General features: G+C 41.7%; 1 protein-coding gene across 6 annotated transcripts in view; it reads right to left on the bottom strand.

The window, feature by feature from the left end:
* Window positions 1-18,805, bottom strand: part of atp11c (ATPase phospholipid transporting 11C (ATP11C blood group)) — a 35,558-nt gene that overhangs the window by 5,503 nt on the left and 11,250 nt on the right. For all 6 annotated transcript variants that reach the window (XM_028416374.1, XM_028416371.1, XM_028416372.1 and 3 more), the window contains 27 exons: window positions 15,759-15,878; window positions 14,319-14,408; window positions 9,847-9,927; window positions 8,512-8,619; window positions 7,661-7,789; window positions 7,393-7,481; window positions 6,851-6,901; window positions 6,363-6,427; window positions 6,188-6,269; window positions 5,966-6,116; window positions 5,305-5,502; window positions 4,753-4,923; window positions 4,180-4,391; window positions 3,974-4,045; window positions 3,816-3,889; window positions 3,613-3,716; window positions 3,309-3,490; window positions 2,845-3,111; window positions 2,591-2,765; window positions 2,399-2,501; window positions 2,169-2,314; window positions 1,910-1,969; window positions 1,228-1,355; window positions 774-909; window positions 610-675; window positions 413-516; window positions 175-331 (listed from right to left, as the gene is read on the bottom strand). In XM_028416374.1, coding sequence (XP_028272175.1) covers window positions 175-331; window positions 413-516; window positions 610-675; window positions 774-909; window positions 1,228-1,355; window positions 1,910-1,969; window positions 2,169-2,314; window positions 2,399-2,501; window positions 2,591-2,765; window positions 2,845-3,111; window positions 3,309-3,490; window positions 3,613-3,716; window positions 3,816-3,889; window positions 3,974-4,045; window positions 4,180-4,391; window positions 4,753-4,923; window positions 5,305-5,502; window positions 5,966-6,116; window positions 6,188-6,269; window positions 6,363-6,427; window positions 6,851-6,901; window positions 7,393-7,481; window positions 7,661-7,789; window positions 8,512-8,619; window positions 9,847-9,927; window positions 14,319-14,408; window positions 15,759-15,878 — 3,321 coding nt within the window. The remainder of the gene's footprint in view (window positions 1-174; window positions 332-412; window positions 517-609; window positions 676-773; window positions 910-1,227; window positions 1,356-1,909; window positions 1,970-2,168; window positions 2,315-2,398; window positions 2,502-2,590; window positions 2,766-2,844; window positions 3,112-3,308; window positions 3,491-3,612; window positions 3,717-3,815; window positions 3,890-3,973; window positions 4,046-4,179; window positions 4,392-4,752; window positions 4,924-5,304; window positions 5,503-5,965; window positions 6,117-6,187; window positions 6,270-6,362; window positions 6,428-6,850; window positions 6,902-7,392; window positions 7,482-7,660; window positions 7,790-8,511; window positions 8,620-9,846; window positions 9,928-14,318; window positions 14,409-15,758; window positions 15,879-18,805) is intronic.

Raw genomic sequence — 18,805 nt, 5'->3', positions numbered from 1 at the left:
CCCTCTGAAATACATTTAAGATGGACTCCAACCAAAAGCTTGGGGAAAAAAATGGTTAATTATCATAACAAAGAGCATCTACATAGTATAAATGTGGGAGATACAGATGAAGGAGAATGGTGGAGAGAGAGAGGCAGGGTGAAATGTGTGAGTATGCGTCTGTTTCTGCTGTACCTGTCGAGCATGGGGGCCGCGGGGCTTGCGGAGAACCACAAGCAGGATCTCTGGCAGTAGGCTGAGCAGGATGAGCAGAATGATGACCAGCCAGGCTGACACAGAGCTCAGCATGTTGGCAAACACAAAGTACAAACGCTGCTGCTTCAGGAAAGGCCTGTAGGAGAGGCAACGCTTTTAGTCTCAGCGGTCCAGAAGAGTTACAATAAAAAAACCACAAACCAGAGTGTTCTCTGACCATATTATTCCTCCCCAGAAAAAGCTGAAAAACACGTAAAAAGCCAGAGAACCCCAGATAACAAAGTGGTTAATCCATGTCCAATGCCGCGTGTCCAGAGCAAGCTGGAATGACAGAGAGATGAAAACATGTGTCAAAAATCATATTAACAGTCAATGTTTAGACATGTTCTCCACTATGTCCTGGGGACAACTTACCTTTAGTGTTACAGTGAAGACCAGGACAGTGAATACAATCGTGCCATATGACCAGTTTCCAAACACCTGGAATAAAAAAAGTAGATATAGTAAGGAGATTGTGCTTGAAAACACGTTAATATCATGTCTGCCTAGATGGTGATTTAACAAAAAAAAGGTCAAACCTGGCCATTGTCTTGTAGGGCTGGGTTACTGAACAAACATCGAACACCGAAGAAGAAGAGCAAGCCATGGAAGACTCCTAGTAACGTCCAGTAGAGGAACGGTCCCCACCGCAACATTGCATTCTTAGCAATCTCTCTGAAGAAAATAATGAGGAGGATGATATGATATGATATATGAACAAAGTCATTATTTTATGTGTGCACAATCTGAATTATAAAAAAGAAGAACCATCAAATATTCAAGTGAATTCTTTTAAGACAGAAATACAAAAAAATCACTTTTAAAGCTTTTAAATTATTTGTAGTCTTAAATATAAACAAACTTGTTTAAATAAGGCCCTTCTTTCAAGTTGTCACTGCTCAAAACTAAACAATCCTGGATTTAAAACATAAAGGAGAAGACACTATAATAAGTATCAATTGTAGAGCAGGAAAATAAAATCCCCTGGTTTACCTGTAGAGGGTAGCATTGTCCAGGAGAACCTCAATGCAAATGTGCTGCTCCAAAAGGCTATAAGCCAGGATGGGCATAGAGGTGAAGCAGATGTTGTACATCGTCAGATAGGCCGCATCATACAGGGGCTGGGGAGGATGGCAGCAGAAGGGAGGATACGGAAGGGAGAGGGGTGGGTAAGGAAGGGTAACTAGGGGTTAATATCATGGAGAGGACAGAACTCATCCACACCGGCATAACTGAAACATATACAGCTTGTCATAGAAACAAGCTTATATATATATATATCTTTCATGAATTTATGAAAGATCTATCCGTGAGGGTGAATGAAAAATTCAACCTCACCTTTCACACAGACAGATGTGACAAACCACAACTATCTTAAAAGGAGATGAGACCAATGTTCATCAATGCACTAATTTAAGGATGAATATCAGGAAGTAATATTTTTATGTATATACTGTGCTGTCTGTGTGACATGTCTTTATAACTAACTGCTTATGCAGTATAAGTCTGTTTATAAGCACATCAGAGCTCAAACATCCCAGGGCAGTGAGGGAAGGGCACACTGAAGGAAAGAGTCTGGCATTCAGGAGGAGGAGAAGGTGTGGATTTAAGGGACTCTGCCTCCTTTTATATTCAGAAAATCTCTGAACCACTTTGTTACTCAGGCCATACTCACTTGCTGAGAATAGCCGCAGAAGAACTGGTACAAAAACTGAGGTAAGATGAAGCAAAGATTCTGCAAGCAAACACACAAAGACAAAAACACAATACATTAACATACAAATCAGTTTAACTTGTGAAGATCAATTCAGACAAATATGTGCCTCTTCATCACATTATTTCTGAGTGAATGTATGAGTTTGTATGGGAAATACAAGCTTTGCCGAACCTGCAAACAAGATACGAACATGAAAAAAGCATCACTTTCCTCTTACCTTGTAAAAGAAATACTGCACCAAGTGTGCAATGCGAACATAGTAGAGATGTCCATGAGCCAACAAAAGTTTCTTGAGGTGCTTGAGTTTTGGGATGGCATAGTCACTGTTCCTCACTGCCTGTCGACCCTCTTTACCCTTAATACCTGAAACAAAACACATGCTACCTTCAATAAAAAAGCAAGAAATTCCTATATTTATATGAGTAATTAAAAACCAAAATTACTCACCAATGCCAACATGAGCTTCCAAAATCATGCTAACATCATTGGCTCCATCTCCAATAGAAAGGGTGATTGGGCTGCCTTTAGAATTCTTCACCATTTTTACAATCTGGAGATGGAGTAACAATGTAAGTGTGAAAGTATTGAGACATTATTTACTAAGCCAGTGGTATCTTTATTTTATTTGTTTGTTCTGACCTGTGCCTTCTGCAGAGGGGCCATGCGGCAGCAGAGCACAGCTGTGCAGTTTTGACAAATCTGCAGGAGCAAGCTCTTGTAACTGCTCGAGTTGGATTCTGAGGAGTTAAACACCATCGTCAGAGTGGCTCCATCTATGATAAAACCATAATCCTGGTTTGACATAGACCAACTCCTGCAACAAAAGGAGAAAATACAGAAAATAGTACCACAAAAAACATCATGTTTAAAATGATGCCAATCAAGGTACCAACCTGGTGACGCCTGCTTTTATTGGCAGTGCATCCTGTACAGCTTTCTTGTGGTACTCAAGCAAGAGATCATGCAGTCGTTGCTCGCGTGTCTTTGATTCGTCCTCCAGAGTACGCACCGTTAGCTCCAAGAGTTCTGTGTTCTTTTGAAACAATCTACACGCATAGCAGGTGGACTTTGCTGTCTCCATCTTGTCTCCTGTTAGGACCCAAACCTTCATGCCTGCTCCCTGCAGGGCTTCCATAGTCTCTGCTGCCTCCTCTTGAAGCCTGCAGGAAAAAAGAGATTACTACACATCTTTGATCATGAAGGCCTACTACCACAAGATGGCAGTGTGAACACACATTTTTGTCACCGATGTCTAATAAGAAAGAGGGACAACCACAAACAGCCTGCAAGACACTCAGCAACTTTCATCATTAGTCGTTTCATGAGAGCTGTATGTTTATGTTATGCAAGCACTCACCGATCTTCTACAGCAGTAGCCCCAATTAGACTCATTCCAGTCTCCACTTGGTTGTAAACAGCCATGAGCCTCTCCTCTCTGTCCTGCATAGCCAGTCTAGCTTCCCTCAGCCCTTCATCTGCCTGGGCATACTCCTCTGCACTAAGACGTTTGAAGGCCACACAGAGTGTTCTGTAGCCCTCCTGAAGGGTAGAAGAATAACTTATGTTAGACTAATGACAAATGATTAAGAAAAAATACAAATATACAAATTAATCCTATAAAATCATAGCAGCTGACAAGCAAAGTTGTTTGTTTCACCCACTGTTGCATTGCGCTCCACATGCATGCGTATCCTTTCCACCTCCTCCTGTCTGACTCGAGGGAAGATGGAAGAGTCTGCTCCCTTACAAAAAAGCAGTGTATCACCTGGGAACACATTTAAACAGACACACAACATAAAACAATAGCTGATAACACACACTAAATTGCCATCAGTTCTTCAAACCTATCAGTAGTATAGCTCACCTGATCTGGATCGGACTATTACACTCATTCTCCTTCTGACTGGGTCAAAGTTCAACACATGAAGCAGTTCATACCTTTGGGAGTGGAATCAAGATGTAGTGTTACCTTGTCTACAATGCAGTAACTACAATTAAAAAAAACTTTTAAATGTTACTTACATTTCAATTTCACTGTGCCTGTTCATAATTTTCATAGTTTTACTTTCAAGGCCCAGATATGTGAAGCCATACCTGCAGATGGAGACAAATCACCACAAACAAACCATTAGGTAAGTGCATATGAATTAAAAAAGCAATGCTATGCTGTAATTTTATAAACATATTCTGTGACATTAAACCTGTGTCCTTAATACAATGTCTCATACCTCATGGCCCCCTTGACCAGAGCAATCTCATCAGGTGAGGAGGCTATAAAGCCCCTCTGCTCCTGCAGCAGTTGATGTACCTCTCCATCCACCCCTAAGCCATCCACCTGGTCTATCAGCCCATCCCCTTGGCCTTGACACTGCTCTGTGGCCTCCTTCACCTGCACTGTGTGGCAGAGACACAGGGCACGCAGAAACAGCTCCTCTTTCTCCTAATGACACAACATGAACATGGCTTAATACAATGAGATACAGTAGCAGTAATTGGTAAGTTATAAATAATGTGCAGACACACAAGGAGTCATATACAGTAGCTGGAGTTTAGAGGCATTAGTCCAAAAAGTTGACTTCTTATCATTGTAGGTGTTAAAGTGCAACAGTCTGTAAAGTGTTATCAGGTGCTCATGTCAAGACCACACGGCCACTTTCCACCCTTTCATGCATATGTTGACATGTCAAGCAGACTGCATGTGTGACCTATGAAGGGTCTTTCTGAGCAACGAGCTATGTAAAGTCCATATGTTAATGCTTGTGTGACTTTTACAACAGATGGAGGGACACCGCAACACCCACCCTGCCAGCTTTCTCCTGTAGTTTGCTTACAGGTCCATCTGTGACACAGAAGCCGTCCAATTCCGTGCTCACGTCTCGGTATTTGTACTGGAAGCCATCGATGCAGCACTCTATGAACTCCATGTTGTTCTGGGTGAGGGTGCCCGTCTTGTCTGTGAAGACATACTCCACCTGCAGGTAATGTGATAAAAAAATAAACATCACAGACTCCTACAAGCCCATAAAAATCAATTTCTAACAGGTTCCAACAACAATAAAAGCAATTACAGTATTTATCAGTTTAACGGAGCATCACCACTAAAACTGAAGTTATCATCTGGCAAACCAAGCACGACTGATTTATGACAGCACTGTTTGAGTTAGGAGTGTCATAAAAACAGCACGGGCAATCTGGCATTATGTACAACAGCAAAATATAGACTTTTTTTAGGTGAATTATAGAAAACCTATATTAAAAAATAACTGTATATCTATTTTCATTTTAAATACACACACATACAATTTCACATAAAATGTAATCTACCATAATCTAATCTAATCCATCAGCCTGACCTGTCCAAGCTCCTCATTGAGGTCTGATGTGTTGACCAGTGCCCCCTCCTCAATTTCAGGGTCAAAGAAATCTTTGTCCCATGTGATGAAAAAGGATCCCAGAAACTTTTGCATCTCCACCGTCACATACATGGACACCGGAATGATGAAGTTGAAGAGCACCATGAAGGACAGGAAGTCAGTGAACATCTTTAGATACTGTTGGGGGAAAGAATTTTGCAAGTGACATCTTGCACCATTTATATCCATAATTTATACTGATATAAGCAGCTTTAAATACATTTAAAAATAAATAGGCCATTAGGCCAACCACATGACCATACACAAAATGCAGATGTTGAGGTCAAAAGACCTAGTTTGTGTGCACATGAAAGATGAATACCTGCTGATGGGCACTGTGTTACCAGTTTAGAGCAGAGCAGGGGGTTAACAGCTAATGAAATGGAGCATATCACAGTGTAGGTCTGCAGTGGCCATTTTGCTGTTTTACTAGTGTGGATAAGACGAGGCTCTGGCCTGTAAAATACTTTACTAGTATGGTTGGAGCTGTACTATTAAAATGTACAAACAGAAGCCTCTATGTATCAAATTAACAATGACATAGTATGCACATATATTCATGCAATTTTTGTTTTAACAGCAACGACAGGCAGCAACTTACCAGATTGGTGTCCTTCTCTCTCTGAGTCTTCTCATTGTACCAAGGCTCATCGTGTCCGGGGTTGCTCTGCCACACATACTTCAGTGTAGTGCACACTAGAGCCTTGCTCACCAATATACAAAGGTAAACCAGAAGGAAGGCATTGATAGACCTGTAAATATAAGAAATCACATGAATAAGTGGGCGAGGCGTGTTACGTACACACCTTTTCTTTAAACTTACTTCTCCACAGCAGAGCGTTTCTGAGATTTGCCCTGGTAGTTAAGAGCCATCTTTGTCTCCATGCCAGTGTAAACTGCAACACCTTGACAAAGAAAAAGAGGGGTCAGCATTTTAGATAATAAGCCATCTTCAGTAATAAACCTTACTGTAATAAAGCCAACATTTTCTGACTCACCGCAGATCTTCTGAGTGTTCTTTAAGGTTGCCCCTTTCAGCAGCAGGTTTTCTGGGCCCAAAGGACTGTACAATCACATCAGACCAAACTGTTTAGTCATATAGAGGCTGTTGCAATCCACACACTCCTCCATTCTCTAAGTGGAAACCTGGCAGCCAAGCTGGCATCCACTCCAAAATACGCAGAGACAGTACACAGAATGACTGCAGTCTGGGCATACATCGGTCCCAGTGTTCTTGAAAGGACACTGGCATTTGTTTATTTGGCCATTACAAAGCAGTCAATGATAAATGCCTATGGGAGTGCTTTAGAAGTGGCAGCTAGTCCTGCCAACCTGTTTTAATTTTAATGCTTGTTTGCAATGAAGGATCAATGGAATAAAGATTTGTTGGTGATGCAAAGGGAAACAAATGAGTGCTTAAGCAACTGTGTTTTGATTCTGCTCTCAGTTAAAGTGGGCTGAGATGGCTGTGCATGAGTGCTCTCACCTCACTGCAGGCTCCTGATTGTTTTTGTAGATGTGCATACGCCCGGTAAACCTGGAACAGAGTAACATAGAAACTCGTACATAATACAAGCTAAAGTCAACAATATGTGGTATCGTTTCTGCATATTATTCGACCTGTTAATACAACAGTGGATTTGAAGTATAAGCTGGAACTCCTCAGTGACCTAAAATCAGAGGTTCTGAGGTTGGGCAGGGTAATTACAGGTGGAGACAAATTATTGCTCCTGAATAACAACATTCCTACACCTTAACCTGAGGGGAAACCAACTGCTGACTGTTGACAACAGTTAACAACTGATGTTCCTACAGTTTACTAAAAACAAGCCCTCTGTCTCCATCCCAATTATGAAATCAAACAAAATCTTACTAAAGGATGCCAAATCCTCCCAACTTCAATACATGTTAATATTAAAGTCAATTAGGACATTCTTAACTGACACAGAAGTAATCCATTGCTCAACAAATCACAGGCAACACATGCTTGCGGTGTAAACCCAGAGGGACCACATGATGATTGCCTACTTGTAAAGGTCAGGCTGTGGCTGTTCACACTCAATGGTGGCGTTGAGAGCTTCCAGATCCTTCTCCGTGTCTGGCACCATGTAGTGTGTCTGGACGTGGAAGTGGAAGAAGCAGAGAGGAACAGAGTGTGAGCTGTGACTGACTTAGGTCAAGTGATCACTTTATCTTCCACTGCTTCCCGTTACAGAAAACTGGGCGAGACACCCTGATGTGTTTACTTTTTCTATACCCGGTCACCCTCTCAAAATATGTAAATACATCGTCTTACTTTATGGTTGGACTCTCCGTCCAGACTCGCTGTGGTAACAAAACATGTGCCATCATCTCGACTCGACTGCAGCAGTATTAAATCACAGGGAAAGGTCTCGTCTTCTTTCACCTCCACAACATCACCCACCTGGCGAATCACAAATAAAAGTCATTTGTTAAGACACTATTTGCTTGTGCATTAAGATGACAGAAGGTTAAAGAACCACAGGTTTACATTATTTTACCACTAGGGAGAAGGATTCCTATCAAGTTGTTACGGCTCAACAACTGCCTGCACAGAGGGTAACAAGAGCAACTGATGCAGAGTCATTTGTCTGACTGCTGGTCAATAGCCACTTACCTTTTACATCTAGTTCGGTCTGCCAAGTACTGACAGAAAAAAATCTAAGTGTTTACTTTAGGTCATTTAGCACTAGAAGGTCACATTTAACTTGTGTGAGCTCCTGTGCAGTGAGCATCTGTCCAAAGTTAGATACACAGCAACACTGTTTTGGTTTTGACAGCTGCATGGTGAATCTCAGAGGTATCAGCAGCACTAACAGCCTCTTTATTGTAACCAAGACAATTCTGGTCCACTTTAAATCTAATTAAGTGCCTTTATCTTAACATCTTTGTAAATGTTTCACCTAAGGCAAACAGAAATAGACTGCACCTTCAATATAATCTGCACCAAACACATGAATGCATAAATAAGCCATCACACCCGTATTTGAACTTCCAATCAACTCAGCGTGTTCTGCCCTCTATATATATTCCAAACACTGTCATTCAAAGATGGCAACACCGTTTCTCTTGATGCTATTATTTATTCCATTTGATTTAGGTTAAGATGGGAGAGCTAAAAAGTACCTTGATCTTCTCACTCTCCTTGTTTATCCTCCGGCCGTCCTCTAGCACTGTCACTGGGTACTTATTCACCTCATTGTCAGCCTTGTGCCGGAGCCAGTCCTCATAGCCCTACAGCAATATATCAAAATCAGAATAGCATTGTTTGCTTAGCACAACAAAAAGCAAAAACTTTCTCTCTGGCATTAGTACCCATGGGGCAGCGACAGCTACGGCTGTAACATCAGAACAAACTGATACAGTCAAACAGAGGCTGTCAAAGTTAAGGGAGGGCCATGGATGATTTTGGACTTCTGAACAGGGTCACAACAGAAAAAAAACACTGCTGTAGAGGTGAATCAGGACCTGCTGTTGATCCAAAGGTGGGCGTAGACAACATGAGTGCTCATGCATAGAATTTAATTCTTACATTCAGTGTTTTATAATTATGTGTATGAGAGCCTGCAGCAGCCGATGGGATGGCGACCGTCCAGTAGTGCATTAAGAGAGTATAGCATGAAATAATAATGAGACAGGTTAAAAAAAATAATACTTGGGACTGCAGCAATCGGCACAAAAGCATACCGTAACTATTTTACAATAGCAATGGGAATAGAGGAGATGGTGCAGAGATGCAGAGGGTCGAGAGGGGAAGCCGAAATGTATGCCAAGACTGAGCTTGAGCCAGAAAACAGGATTACTGGGAAAGTTGATAGGAGGAGAAAGTCTGGATGAGTGATGCAGAGAAATTTTACGATGATGGATGAAAGGAAGAAGAAAAAAGGGGGGAAGAATTCCATGGATGGTTAGTAGTACTACACAGTTGGACCAGTCAGGCTGAGGTATTCTATCTCTGTGTCCCACATCAAAGCCTGGCTGAGGGTGGTCCAGTGCTATCAATGCATCCTGGATATTTTTGTAAGGAAGCCCATCCACTATTGTGCATTTCAAAGCCGCTAGAGGTCTGGGGATGCACTGATAGTAGTCTAACTGAAAAGCCAATTCTAAAACAATACATCTAAAGCTGGGACATGGAAGCAACGGTGTCAAAGAAACAGACACTCCCCTTGACAATTTGTATCTCTGTAATAGAGTTGCTCCGTCTCCATTTGCTCACACTCCCCTAGAGCCCATTTCGCCTTCACCCCAATCAGAATTCTCCAGCAGAGCGCATTAATACAAAACCCAAGAGAGCACTAGTCACATACTTTGTACAAAAATCACAGCAAGGGAGTTATGAAGGCAGTGGGACTTAAAATGGTATAAGGAGGGGGAAGGGTGTAATGTAATGAAAGACAAAGAGGGAATGAGGACAAGGCAACAGAAATGGCTGAAAATGATCAGCCATTATTAACTTACCTGCTTGATAGCAGTAACTGTAATCACAAAAAATAAGGGTAGGCCACTGGTGACTGGGCTGGTGGGGGTGTCCACTATCACCTACAGGGGAAGGAAAAAAATTAAACTTCAGAGAAATGTAATGTTAACACTTAATGATAAACACATGGCATTCAAACAGAAAAGCTATGCATTAAATTTGTCACAACAAAGTCTGGCTGCAGCATGTTGCTGTGGCTGCAGCAGGAGCAATGTGTGGGTGTGTAGAAGATGGGGCTAACCCTCTAAATGCAGGGTGTAGTCTCATAGATGAGATGTTTCTACTATTTCCCATTTTTGTTCATCAGTAGGAAACACATGGGAGACATTTACATTTTGGAAGGGAGAGTGGGCGGTTCTGGACCACAGAACTTTTAATCAAGTGACCCAGGGACGAAGTGTTTAATCTGCAGGCATGCCAACATTTGTGCGTCTCTGCCAAGGCATTGGAGAGAGCCAAAAGAAAGCTTTGTCGAACTCACCTTACCTCCCTGAGCCAAAAGAATCTAGAGGTACGGCGTGTCAATGTGTTGCAATTTTAAGCATGGATGTAATAAGAATGTGTGACCAGGTAATCCCAAACAACCACTTTCACAGCAACTCCTGACCAAAGCTAAAACCCCAGCGCACAAATGACCTTATGTGTTTGTGCGTTCCTTTAAAACCACAAGATGGATTTACCCTGGAATTAAAATCCTGCAGAATGTATATTACAGACACAACACATCCAGCTCATTGATATTCTGGCCAAGAGTGTTGCAAAGTGTCAGACAGAGATCAGCTGAACTAAAGAGTAGGAGATGCGTTTTGATGCAGTCTCCTGTGTTTTCTTCACCTGAGCTTGAAGTGAGAATGAAGCAAAGCAGCTGCTCCCTCCAGTACAGCAGCAACAACAGCAACACAGAGCAACATTCTGTGCTCATTCAAACACATATTCACACACACAAAGTATGAATGCAGTAAGTTGCTAGTCTAATGTTTAAAGTGATTAAAATTATATCAATTATACAGCCGTGATAAGACCAGTGCGCATCAACCATGTAGAAAACTGCAGATTCAGGGGAGTCTACATTATATTTTCTAGTAACTGGTAATTCCAGTGAGTCTGAGGCAAACATGAAACTGCCACAGTAGCCTCAGGTGTTGGAATCCAGAGGTGAGAGTACTCGCTGTTTTAAAAGGGCAGGTGTGCATATGAGAGTGGTGTATGAGGCTCTGTGTTAAAGATTCTTCAGCTATTACACGTTGCTAAAGGACATGTAGCTATCGGAAGGAATGCCTCTTGAGAATAGCGCGGTGTACCCTGGTCATGTTCGCCTCGATTGACCAGCATGCAGAACAGTTTCCTAGACAGTGGAGGAAGGTGATTCTTATTTTAGCCTATAGTAAGTTAATATCACACATCATTTGTTTACATGACTGTGTCTAAATGTGTCAAGAGTGTTTTATAAAGCCAACTTTCAGCTTAAATGTTGTTTGATTTTGATTTATCTGTGACAGCCAAGCACTAAATTGAGCACTAAAAAGCCAGTACAAATGTTGGTATCTTTTTTTGGGTATCTCTTCATCATCTGTGAGTCTAAAAAGAAAAATGGGTTTTCTTTCATCTCACACACAAGATGTAACTATATCAAGCACAGCCATCACTTTAGGAACAGGATAATGCTTGTACAGTAACTGCCCGCCAATGGATCAATAGTGTCCTTACTGAAGAATTTCTATGTATTTGTGGGATCTGGGTTTAAATACACACCAATCAGCCAATGCACAATGTCAAAAGGGTTGTAATGGTCTGCAACAATATTCAGGTAGATTGGTCACATCTAAATGGATGAATATATAAATATATTACACCCTCAGCCAGGTGTCACCATAAAATAATCATTAGTATTTACTTCACCTGCCAGTGTTTTTAATGATGGGGTGCTTCCTTGTTTTGATAACTGCAGCTTACATTTAAGGAAGTAGTGTGACAAGCTACAGCTGTTGCTGATTTGTCAGTGTACATACAGTTTTTTTGTTCCACCATACATGTGGACACATTTTGGAAGCACAGATAACAGCATTTCTTACTGCATGTTTTTAAGTATAAGCAAATAATTACTATATATTGCAACAGCCAGCTCTGAAGCAAGCTAAAGCCTACACAAATCTTGAGCTACAGTAAATCTGCCAAGCGGCACAATCCTCCAAAAGCTCCTCCAAGAGCTTGTATTCCACAGTTTATCTGCACTGATTTAAAACAATCCTCACCAAACTTCAAGATGGCCAAATGCCCTCCCTCCACCAAATGCAAAGCCAAAAAAATCTCAGCAACAGCAGTGAAGTGGTGTAGTGCTGCTGATATGCTGGTGTGAGATCAGAAAAGCAGAGCAGCGCATAGCCCTTCATCTGAGCCAGGAAGTGTGTCAGAGTGAGCGACAGACAGCAGGTCCCCGGGGTCCCCGAGCAGCACTGTGGGTCCTCGTGTCCTCCTACCCCTTTCACCCTCTCTCTCTCTCCCTGGCTCATCCCCATTTCTCTTACTCTCTCCCAGCGCTCTATTCCCATTCAGTCAAACTCCAGCAAAGACATGCAGGGCTATTTATAGAATAGTGGTGCTTTTTTATCAGCCTGTGTCTATTTGTGGAACTCAGAAGTACAGAGGGCTTCCTGCCTGCTGACGTCAGCAGTGCAGCGCTGCAGGGAGATGAGGGTTATGTGAGACAGAAAGGGAGAAGAAGGAAAGAGACCAAATGACAAAGGAGTATAGAACTGAGTCAGAGGATGCATCACATTTGGTTGTTGGTTAAGTATTTGCATGCAGCCTCTCGGGGAAAATGAGAACGTTTATTTCCGTCTGCGAGCTGCAAGTGCCGAATGAGTGCACAATCTGTGTACCTGTTTCTCTCTCTCTGATATAATAGAAGGCTGCATGGCAAAAAAAACACTGAGTGGTTAGGATAAGAAGCCCCTCTAGAGAGACTGGATTAGTGGAGAAATGCCAGCCATGCTGCAGCTTGGGTAAATACCATCAGCAAACCCAGGACACCTACTGATTCATACATCACAAGCATGTACGCATACATACATACATACATGTATTCACCAACAAATAAACATTTAAATGCTGCACACAAAACGCATAGAAAACCCTTGTGTGTACATGCAGCAATAGGCAGTGTGTGTGCTTGTTATGAACAAGCTTGGTGGTGTACTCCCACACAAGTGTACTACATTAGCTCATGATCATTTCACACATTAGCTCTCAACTGAAAAATCCAGCAATTATACACATCAGCTGTGGATAAAAGAGAGTTTTACTAGACAAACTGGAAAAAGGGGTCAACTACATAAACAAAGAAAACATACAGTGCAGCTGATCAGCGATTGATTTAGAATTTCAAACGACAAAAGCTATTTCTCAGTTTCGTTTCAGTGATTGTCTTGTAGGAACAGTCACTCTGTGAGCTCATTCAGTCAGTATGTGACTAGGGACTGCACATCCCTTCTGAGCAGGCCCAAAACCAGCACCTGTTTACACTGGAGGGCTGTTTGTTGCTATAGTTTAGGTTACTGCTAAAAGGAGAAAGGTTAGTTTCCATTTCCACTGATCATAAAGAGGAACAGGAGAATAAAAGGGATGATGGAAGAGCAGCAGCAGGTGTAAGCAATGGATCTTCCTGTCTTTTTTTGTCCCATTCCAATCACAGACTGGCAGAGTAGAATAAAATAATATAAAGGAGAGGAGAGGACTCACTTAAGAGTACAGAAATAGGCCATTAATTGCATTTTAGTCAGCAATTTACACCAGTTCATGCTTCAATAGAGTGACAAACACAAACACAAACACAAACCAACAATGACAGACACAAAGATAATCTGATATCAGCAATGTAATTTTCAAATTTTTCATATCAATATATTAGATAAAGATAAAATCTACTTGCCTATCATCATTGTCCAAATACACCAAAAACAATGTCCCAATATTCTGGCTGCTAAAACAATTCTGGAGCAAGTAAGGAAGATTGTGGACCCCTGTGGGACTGGATTCATAAACTATTTCTGTTCTATCAGGATAAACTCTAAAAAAAACATACACACACATATTCACACTACTCAGGCCTCGAGGGAAAAATTTCACACCAGCTAATATAAACGCACAAACACTCCAAACATGTTGTTCAGTTCACACATCCTCTTTCTGTTTAACACCTGCAGTGACCACGTGCAAATAACACTTTTTCCCTTCTCACAGCACTTTTCATATGGGGAACACACCCATTGTGATGACCGTGTACATTATATACACTCACCCATTCAATCGATCAACAAGTTTGCTTCTCCATTCTCTCTCATATTATTGCTTGGAACTATATTAGATGTTCAACAGCACACACAGCCTGACTGCACATTAACCCAGCCCCATGTAAACACATGAAATGATAAACAATGACAAAGCATGTCCTTACCTGCACCAGGAAGATGATGAGGAAGTAGAAATTGGCAATTCTTCTAAACTGCTCGAACAGGTTCTTTGGTAGAAAGTTCCAAACGGTATACTGAGGGGAGAAAAAGGAGAAAAACACATGCATGTAAGTCCCAGAGAAATAAAATACGCATGGCAGCTTGTGGGCTGCTGCTTTTTGTTGCTCTTTGCCCTCTAATTTTCCCCGACCTGCTTGATGTTTTTCAACCAAATTTAGGGAGGTTAAAGAAAGGCTTGGCATGGGAAGAGAGATTATAGACATTCAGTATTTACACACTCTAGCATGTGTGTGTACTGTCTGAACTGGAGAAGAAAAATAGGAAGGCAGCTTCAATAGCTGAGTCTCTGTTCTTTGTGCTGCCTGGGGAGATGGCCCTTGGGGAACCACAGGTATTCCATCAGATGAATTTGGCTACACTTGAATGCAGGGCTTATCAGGTTAGCAAATGTTTTGTTGCACGTTTTGTTCTTTTTTAAGTGGTCGTAACTGCTGATAACGTCTGAATTGAAGCAACACTTTTATCTGTTTAAGTCCCTGGAAGACATCTCAACAATACCCTCCTGGTTACTTTATGCTTCACAACAAAATAGCAGGGTAAAAAAACAAAAAAAAAACACAAAACACACTCCTTTACACACACTTACTCACACACACAGACTTGACAGAAACAGCAATATGGGTGTGTTTATGAAGGGGAACGTCTGCATGGGGAGAGTGCTGAAATGCAGAGGCAGCAGAACGGCCCATCTCATTTTGCTTGAAAGAAAAGACTGAAAGTAATGAGAAAAGGGGGGTGGCAGCAGCAGAGAGTGTGTGCCGTAGTGTGCTGGTGCAGCCGCAACGACAGCAAGAGGAGAGGCGGAGACTGGTCATTGCAGACTGCAAGAGCAACAGGATGATGGAGAGCAGAGGCATGGAGGAGCATAAACACTACAGCTGGAGTAATTAAAGGCTGTTTACCCTGACATACTGGCAGGAGCCAATTGATTGGCCCTTCCTCACTGGGACCCACTGCACCACTATAAATCCCATGGCCATCTTACTCTCACAACACTTCCTTCTCAGAGCAGTCTATCAAAGCTCACGGGAAACAACCGAATTGCCCACCCTTCTAGTACATTAATAGCAGCCATGTATTTCACTGCCACAGTCAGTGCTCCCCTGACAGACAAATAATCACCTTCCGTTGGGAGCAAAGACAAGAATGTGGAGAGGCAGTGGGAGGAGGAACAGAGAAAGGAAGACATGGAAATGCTCAGGACTGTTCAAGAGTTCATTTTGCATTTCAGGTTAGACAAGACAAATGCCAGAAGGCAAGTCAAACATAATACACAGATGAGCACAGGAACAAACAAAGGCATATTAAATTTATCCTATTATATGGCCAGAAATGGAGCCCTGGCATATGCATGTGCTTCTTACCTTGGAGGAAACAATCCTGTTATCACAGAACTTGGGTGGTATGAAAACTTCACTGGCAGGGCACGACCGATGACCAATGTAGATAGTCCTGTTGTCCACTCTTCTCTCATCACCACCAAGCTGAAGGAGGATGCAAAAGGGAGGGGTGCAAATGAGGGGAGGAAGAACCTTTAATCTGAAGCCTGGCAGTAATAAGTAAATCATCATAAACAAAGGTGGTGTATTGTTGTATCAAGTATAACTCAAACACAAAGGAATTATTGTGGCCACAGTCTGATGAGGCCTAAATTCCACCCACAGAATTAGAAGATTAGAATTTCTGCTGTGGAGCAGAACATTAAAAAGACTTGAAAAGCGCTCTCCTGGAAAATTGTTGTGGAGAAGCCAGTAATTCAGAGAAGGAACAAAGAAAAGTGTGACAAGGGTCAATGTGTGGGTCCTATAACTTGCTTGCATACCCAGTCGATCACTATCGATAGTAAAGAAACAATAAATATGAGCAGCCAAGAGAAAAATGCTGTGCTCAGATTACCGAGTTGAGCTCCCTTGCTGTGATGCAGGAAGACTTTTGATGTGCGTAAACATATCAAACACGCTCAGACGAACCACCACAACATCTGAAAGACTTCAGAAGACAGGTCAGGAGCCAGAGACATTTTGGACTTCTCTCAAAAATGTTGTGGCCGCGGCATTCTTCTTCTATAAAAGGCAGGTAAGGTGAATCCAAAAGGAGGGACAGAAGCCAGGTTGTTGTAATAACTTTACATGAGCTCTCTTTATGTAAATCTTAAAACAATAATATAAACCAACCCAAAATAGGAAGTGAGAAAATATCAGAGTGATTATCAGGTAGGAGTGAGGTTTATTCAGAGGGAACCACAGAGCTAGTCACAAAGGCCAAGTCGTTGTCATAACTTTAGCAAAATATTCATATTCTGTTTAGGCTTGTGAAAATTTAATTTGTCAGTGGCTAAGAAACAAGATTGTGATCAGTAATATGTGGCCAATTCCCAGTGTTTGTAATACGGTTAGTATAAATACCAACACTAGTATACGAGACTGGTGCATGAGTACTGTAGTGATCCATTGTGAATGAATAGTCATTTTCACAGTGCTGTTCACAAGCAGTGTGTCCCAAGAGAAACGTAGCCTAAAAACCTGGCTTACCCTCCTTTCTCACTGGCCTCAATTTCTTTGCTCCCACACATGAAATCCCAAGGCTTTCCTTGTGAACAGCTACAAGGTCTGGAAGATCACGATAAACACAGCGACTAAACTGGATCAGCCAGAGCTACAACAACCCATATTTGCTTTAACCTTCTCGCCTTTCTTATCCTCAAGGATGTTCCTTATCTCATCAAGGATAAAGACCTCTCCACCTTTTCAAGAGTAAATTAACTGATCAGTCAAAAAACTGTTTTGACATATCTCAAAGGCTGATTTAAAGTCATACTGTATCTATTTTATCCCCTTATTACTCATTAGTTAGGTAAGATAAAGCTAAATAATCACTGTTCAACTGTCTCTTAAATGTTTTAAGCACAGATGTTTTTTATTGGAAAGCGAAGATGAATTCCTCATTCACAGATAAGTGTTTGATCGTCCTCCTCACATGGACAAAGTTTGACAAGTAGAGTAACGGCTAGATGTGAATGTGCAAAAAGATGTGACTGTTTCACTACATTAAACCTCTGACAGTCAAAAATATGACCCTACTAAAAAACCCAGTTCTTATTCTTGAACATAGTATTCTCCTCAGTTCTAATTGTGCATAAACACTATTACCGAGTTAGTAAAGTACTGAGGGTTGTGCTAGCAGGGGATCCGCTTTAACACAAATAAAATGCCAGAAACATATGGGTTGAGGGCGCAGATTACCATGAACATCTGATCCTGGACAAATGCCAGGGTGCGTGTGAATTACGGCCACCTGGACAGCAAGCTGCCCAAAGTCTGTTTTTGACAAGAGGTTAGATCAAAGAATAGCCTTGAACACTTGAAAGCCCAGTTTATGCATGCAGAAATAAAAACACAACCTACCCACAGTGAGTGTAGTTGACAGTCATTTGCTTCTCAATAACAGTCAGAGAACAAGATAAAGGCCAAGTAAAGGCCAAAAGTGTTGCTTTCAAAACACTTCCCATCCTCTCTCTCAAGTACAGACTAGAGAAGGGAGCCGGTCGGCTTACATAATACTCCCTTATGCATGAGCAGCTATGTTCACACCTCAGTATGGATGTCAACTTTACCATCCCCATCCTGCTCAGCACATACTGACACTTCTCCAGCAGCACTGGACAGACCTGGCTGTCAGATATGGAGGGGAGGAAGAGTGGGAGGAAGGAAGAATGCAAGGAAGTACAACAGAATTCAAGTACATCCAGGTTTTACTGTATCTAAAAAACAACCAGCCCAAAGTAACAGTGAGCTCAGTGATCTTTCTGTGTAAAACAGACACATTTAAAAGAAGCAATCCAGTGAACAACTCTAACAACAGAAACCAATGTAGGACCAGTAGTGTAAAACACATACAAGAGGGCTGTGCAGACACAGCATGACATGTAGATGCAAAATCTACAAACCAAATTAGCCTCGAAGTACATGAGAAGTGCCTGGCTTGTACTTCAGGGTTACAGGTCAGACTGTCAACAGTTTTGGTTGGCTGGCTTCTGCAAGAACAATCTTTCACTTGTGTCCACCTCTGATTTTGCACAAGCACCATGCTAATGCAAGCAGTTTCAAGGTCATGGACAGATCAGATAAACAACCATGATATCCAAGCTAGCAACTCAGCACAAACACTGTTAAACAACCAACAGGCACGCAGTGGAAAATGTTTAAACTCATTGTGCATAAAAGGAAGAAGAAGAAGAAGAAGATTAGAACTATTGAATGACCACTGATTTGGTGGTGGATTTACTGTAAAATGTATTAAGGGTGAGGCAAAGGGGCCCACTTCATTTTTGAGCAGTTACGTGATTGCAATGCTCATCTCTAAAATACTAACCTAAGGGCTACACAAGAAATGCTAATGTAAGGAAAAATAG

Source organism: Parambassis ranga, chromosome 10 (assembly GCF_900634625.1).
Source record: "Parambassis ranga chromosome 10, fParRan2.1, whole genome shotgun sequence".
Lineage (NCBI taxonomy): Eukaryota > Metazoa > Chordata > Actinopteri > Ambassidae > Parambassis > Parambassis ranga.
The sequence above is the reverse complement of the archived record's forward strand: the minus strand, read 5'-3'. Positions and strand labels throughout refer to the sequence as shown.